The sequence below is a fragment of the Galendromus occidentalis genome, unplaced genomic scaffold, assembly GCF_000255335.2.
Source record: "Galendromus occidentalis unplaced genomic scaffold, Mocc_1.1 scf7180000077173, whole genome shotgun sequence".
Classification (NCBI taxonomy): domain Eukaryota; kingdom Metazoa; phylum Arthropoda; class Arachnida; order Mesostigmata; family Phytoseiidae; genus Galendromus; species Galendromus occidentalis.
Window position 1 is genome coordinate 1 of NW_003805161.1, and position 5,931 is coordinate 5,931.

General features: G+C 52.1%; 1 protein-coding gene across 1 annotated transcript; it reads right to left on the bottom strand.

The window, feature by feature from the left end:
* Positions 1–30: 30 nt before the first annotated feature.
* Positions 31–4,677, bottom strand: LOC100908498 (uncharacterized). Its single transcript, XM_003741423.1, has one exon. It carries the CDS (start codon positions 4,675–4,677, stop codon positions 31–33), a length of 4,647 nt encoding a protein of 1,548 aa, XP_003741471.1.
* Positions 4,678–5,931: the final 1,254 nt, after the last annotated feature.

Here is a 5,931-nt window from a genome sequence, read left to right on the forward strand (position 1 = left end):
CCTTGAAGCGACGACAAGTCGTACACTTCGCTATGACGTCTTAGTGAGGCGTCTGGCCTTCAGGACCAGATAGCGCCTTCTGAGATTGTGTAGAGTGCCGACGATTCCACCGGAATGGAGGCATTCCCGCGCGTGTATATTGAGAATTAGTAGCTTTACGGCGGGTTCGTCGGAGGGTAAAAGAATCGGGTATATCTCATCGTACGTGAACGATTCGGCTCTCTCAAGGCGAGTCCTGCTACGGATAAACCTGTCTTCACTGAAGAAAGGGCTGTATTTGAAAAGGGAGCTGGTTTTCGGCACGCTTTGGCATTCGGAAGAGTATTCTATCGGGAAACGCCTTTGCTGGATTCTCCTGATCAGGTCGTCTCGTGACAACACGAATTCCTCCGTAGATATAGTTAGTAGATTGATTGGCGGATCCCTTCCCGAATTCATGGCCGTTTGTCCCAAGCTTCCCTGTTGGTCGAGTCTAACTCGGGTCTGACAGAACTTCTGGGCGACTCTTCTGGTGAATGCCCAAATTCTGACTATCTTGGGCCAGCTGTTCGTCCGGCTGATTAAGGACAGTTCATCAAAGAGATGTTCCTGCGGAGCCGAGACGGTCATCATGCAGATCTCTTCGATACGTTCCGCATCTGTTTCTGTTGTGGCTCTGGGTGTGTTGAGTGGGTGAAGGCTCGGATCTTTACCAAAAGGTTCCAGCCATGGCGGTCCTTTGAGCCACATGAGTTTCGTTGCTTCCTCGTTAATGTCCATGGCCCTGCTAAGTATATCAGCTGGGTTGTCTGAGGATTTGACGTAAGACCAGTCCGATGGGCGGGACGAACTCAGTATTTCTCTTGTTCGGTTAGCCACGAATGTTTTCCATTTCGCATTGGAGTCCCGTAGCCAGCCCAAGCAAGCGGCGTTGTCAGTATAATAGAGCTTCCGCTCTGGTTGGGGAATCAAGTAATTGCCCACCCTTAGCGCAATTCGGGCTGCCACGACCGCTCCCTGGAGTTCGAGTCGGTGTATCGTCTGCTTGCTCTTTAGTGGTGAAACTCTCGCCTTTGACATCAGAAAGGAAACCTTCGCAGGACCGTTTGAGAAAATATCTCGTACGTAGCAGACACAGCCGTACGCCGAAAGACTCGCATCAGAGAACGTATGTAATTCCCTGACCGCCAGATTCCTATCGTCGGTTTTCAAGGGACGTGGTACACTGAGACTGCTTGACCTTTCGATGCACTCGCGAAATCGAACGAAGTCGTCCAGGTCGTCGCCCTCGAGGTCTTCATCCCAGTCTCTGGCTTTCTTCCAGAGCTTCTGTAAGAGAATCTTCGCTGATACGGTAGAGGGCGACATTATACCTAGGGGGTCAAACAGCTGGGCGAGAGCCTTCAGTAATATTCTCTTCGAGGCTCGATCGGACTTCATCTCGACGAGCGCCTTCTTGGTAAAGACGCCGAGCGAGTCTTCCCTTTGGTTCCATTTCACTCCAAGGAGTTTCGCATCTGTTTTCTCGCAGGTCACATTTACGTCAGGAAACGGTACGGTGAGCGGTATGATATCCGCAAGAGCGCTCGAATTAGTTGACCATTTCCGAAGTCGGAATTTGCCTGCGTAAAACATTTCAAAAAGTAGCTTGATCTTGTGAGAGGCTTCGTTAAGAGAGTCTCCACCCGAGAATACGTCGTCCATGTAGTAGGAATCGATTACTTCATTTGCTAACGCAGATTTTTGTGTGTCCTCCGCTGCTTGTGACTCCAGGAGCAGTTTGATAGTTTGGCAGAACAAGAAAGGGGAGCAAACCAAACCGAAGTCCAGAGATGTGTTCCAGAATTCTTGCCATCGAGCCCTCGGGTTTGTGGAGATTCCGAGGGGCCACAGAAAACGGAGAAATGTCCGATGGTCGGGGTTTACTTTGATTTGGAGGAATGCTTTCTCCACATCCGCCGCTACAGCGTATTTGAAGCGTCTAACGTGTATCAGTACTTTGAGTATATCGGGAAGCAAACTGGGTCCCTGATGGAGGACATCGTTCAATGATGCCCTGTCCGCTGATCTTGCAGATGCGTCTTTAACGATTCTTGACTTCTTCCCTGTCGGGTATTCGGGGGAAGACTTAACGATCGCCTGGATCGGCAGATAATGTGCCGGCTCCCCATCAATTCGTGGCGGAGCCGGCTCCGCGTAGCCATTGCTGATGTATTCCGATATTTCCTTATCGATGGTTCCGATCGTGTCTTGATCGTTCGCGAGACTGTTTAACAGTCTGATCAATCTAGATCTCGTGAGCGATTCGTTATCCCCTAGCGTTTCGAGATTGTTGCGAAAAGGGAGAGAAACGGAAAAGCGTCCATCCGCTAGTTTTCTCGTCGTTCTTCTGTGATGCTTGATCAATTCCTCATCCAGCTCGTCTATTTCGTTCTGATTTTCGTTTGGACTTTCGATGCCCAGAGTTTCAGAATTCCAAAGGAAGTCTATATCTTTAGTCAATGGTTCTTCTTCGACCGGAGAAACCCTCGACTCTTCGGGTCTCCATGGCTGGATGAGACTGAAGGCGCACAGGCTTGGTGGGCGTGTGTCCGACTCTTTCACGACCCCACCGTAGAAGAACCAACCGAATTGGGTATTGAAAGCTGATAAACCGTCGAGGAGTCTTTTCTGCTCTTTCTCGATTTTTGGTAAGATATCTGCACCCAGCAGAATCTCTATGGATAAGTCCTCGCCATCTCCGCCGAGATCCGCGCTTGGCGTTAAGCCATAGGTCTGCTTAACCAGCGGTAGAACCGACTTTGAGATTTCGGCTATCTCGAGACACCTGACGGGTATCACGACTTGCGGAGAAAAGCAGCTCTGTAGAGAGAGTTCGTATATCTGGAAGCGTTGGACATCAGAGACATTACCTCCGATGGAGCCGAGGGACAGAAGCGTTGAGTCTGTCGGCTTCGCGGCTAAGTCGGAGATTGTTCTCTTGCTCACATATGACCTATGGGAGCATGTGTCCAAAAGGATTCTGACTTTTTTCTTCCTGTTCCCGAAGTGTGCCCAGACGAAGCCTGTTGGAAGGAGCGTCGAGCCTTCGAGCGCGTCCACGCTGGAGAGAATGGTGGTAGTGACGTCACACTGACTGACTGACGGCGAGACTTTGTCTTGTTTTGGACACATGAGAGGGTAATGTTTGTGTGAACAAATCGAACACCGAACGTTCGCTTTGCAGTTGACGGCTGAGTGATTCAATCGTAGGCAACGGAAACACGCCCTCTTACTCGATACTTTCTCTTTACGTTCTTCTAGGGTAAGTGGCGCTTTGCAGTTTCTGCTGAGGTGGGATGCCTCACAGAAAACGCAACTGTACATGTGTCGTCCCGCGGGGACGGTGCGGCTTGTGTTTATGACGGTCGAGCTGAAGTTGGCCGACTGATGTTCGAACCGAGCCGGCTTGTAGTTAGATTGAGAATCATTCGAGGAATAGGGAGTTGGACTCCGGTATCTCGTCGAGCTGTCCGCAATCTTCCGGTGGATTTTCACCTGCCGCTCCAGAAAATCTATCAGTACCTCCAACTCACAGCGGGAGTCACCGCTTTCCCGTAAATCCTCGTAAATGTCAAGAAACTGAAGTTGTAGTGAACGCGGGAGTACTCGAATTAGGTTGTGTACGAGGAATGTGGAGAGCCCGTCGATCCTTTTCCCGAGAGCCACGAGGGCTAGAACGTTTTGAGAGAGAGTCGAGTGAAAATGTCTCAACTTATCTGGGCGATGGAGATCCTTGGCGTTGAATAGTCCGCTAATCTCCTTCACATGTTGTTGCTCGGCATCTTGTTCGTCACCGTAAACGTCGTGAATCCTCTTCAAGGCAATCTCGTATTGGCTCTCACAGAAACTTATATGCGCTATTTCCTGTCTCGCTGGGCCGATGAGGCTTTCTTTCAGCTTTGCGAACTTCTGAATCACGGGTATGTCTTTGCTGTTCACGTACGATTCGAAGAGCTGGGACCATTCACGGAATTGTTTGAAATTCCCATTGAACTTCGGCGTACGCGGGGATTTCTCCTGAACCACCTTCACTATCATCGGGAGGCTTGACACATTTGTCTCCGGGCCTCGCTGGTCACCGGGATCCATCTGGGGAGTCGAAGCTCTCTGATCATCCGCATCCGGCTGGATGCATTGGTCATCGGCGCTCGCACCGCCAACGGAATGTTCACTACGATCCGCCAGTGAGGCTTTCTGCAAGTCTTCGAGATCGCTTTGGGCGCCGATCACCATTTCTTCAAAGAAAATCACCCGATCGTAATCCTCCACCAAATCCGAAGGGTTGAGTTTTCGCATCAGGTCCGCAATTTCTGTGTCGAGTGTTCGCAGCTCTGACTCGGAACGCTCCAGCATTGCTGCGTGGAGTTTCGCGTGACGGCGAATGTTTTCCGGGGGGTTCTCGCACAACAGTTTTATCCTGTCGACCCGATCTTCCAAACTATTCCTAACCAGAGTACGTCTGGCAATCTGATCTTCGAGGATTTTCTCGTACTTTTGCCTAGTTTTCCAATGTACTCTCGAGGCGCCAGGTGTAGCTGAAGCCCTCGAGCTACCGCATTGATGGGCATCTATTTCGGCTTGGGAATTTCCCGGATCTTCGTCGGGTTCCTCCATCTCCGGAATGGCGATGTGTTTCGGTTTTTCTTCGTTGCTCATGGTCGATATGACGAATCGATTCGATCACTAGCTGACGGCGTGGCCTGCTGAACTGGTTCCAACGCGCAAGTTCTTCTGAAGTAACTTCTGACACCAAATGTCACGAGCCGGAACGACCGGAGGACGGAAAACACTGACGATGCTATTGATGAGATCGTCTCTCGGTCGATCGCTCGCGGATCATGCGAATTTCGACGGAAACCCGAAAGGACTGACGATGCCTTCGGAGTCTCGCGCACGCTACTGATAAGATGGCGGAGCTCCACTGCGGCTGGCTGAGAGAGCTGCCATCGGACGTGCTGCCGTCCACATTCCGGCTGCGATCACCGCGAGCGAACGAAGAGCTGACGACTGCTCTCCATCATTTATTGAACAGAAAGGTGTTCCGGTATGGGTCATTGGTACAGTATGTACGACTCGCGCTTCGAGACGCGACAAGTATCTAATGCAACTTCGCACGGCTCACAACAGGCAACCATCACAGGCTCGGGCGTTGAAAATCGGGGATATCTGTCTGCCGGAAGACACCAGCCAAAACAGGGCGATATGGCCGCTATGCAAAATTGTCTTATTTCCGGAATCCTCCCGGGCCGAAAATTCGAGGACATGCACAATACGAACGGCAAGAGGGCAGCTACTGACTAGGCCCATAAAGAAGCTGTATCCCATTGTCTCGGACACGGCAGAAACCCGATAGCCGACCCTCAGTTCAAGATCACTAAGCCAAGTCCGGGGAGGGCTCGGCGCTGTTTCGAAAAATGATATACATCAAGATTATTTGGAATACAACTTTATTCGGGGACACGATCGGCCGGGCCGGTCTGGGGAGCCGCGGCCCAACTGGGGGGCCCGCGACGCCGGGCGTGCCAACGCGCAGTGCGCTCTTCACGACGCGCGCGGCGCCGAGCGGCCCTGTCTCCTCGTATTTCTTGTCGCCGGGCGACTTTCTTGTCGCGGATTTCTAGCAACCACGGCCGACAGGTCTCGACAAAGCACCAAGCGCGTTCAACCTGTCCTCCGCTCTCAGTGGCGCTGTCCATCTCCCACGTCGAGGGACTGCTCGACTCCGAAGTTTCCTCCGGTGCGATTCCGAACCGCTCGAAGACTCGGCGGCGAACGTCGACGTAGTCGGGAAGGGGTTGGCCGGGCCGTAATGATGCTTTCATGGCGTCGTAGGTCCGACGCACCGGCACCATCAGTTCTTCGGTGGGCTCGGCCGGGCCCCCCTTAAGCCGCAGGGACTCCTGGACGCCG

Coding starts and splice junctions, on each gene's coding strand:
- LOC100908498 (XM_003741423.1), bottom strand. CDS start 4,677: ATGAGCAACGAAGAAAAACCGAAACACATCGCCATTCCGGAGATGGAG.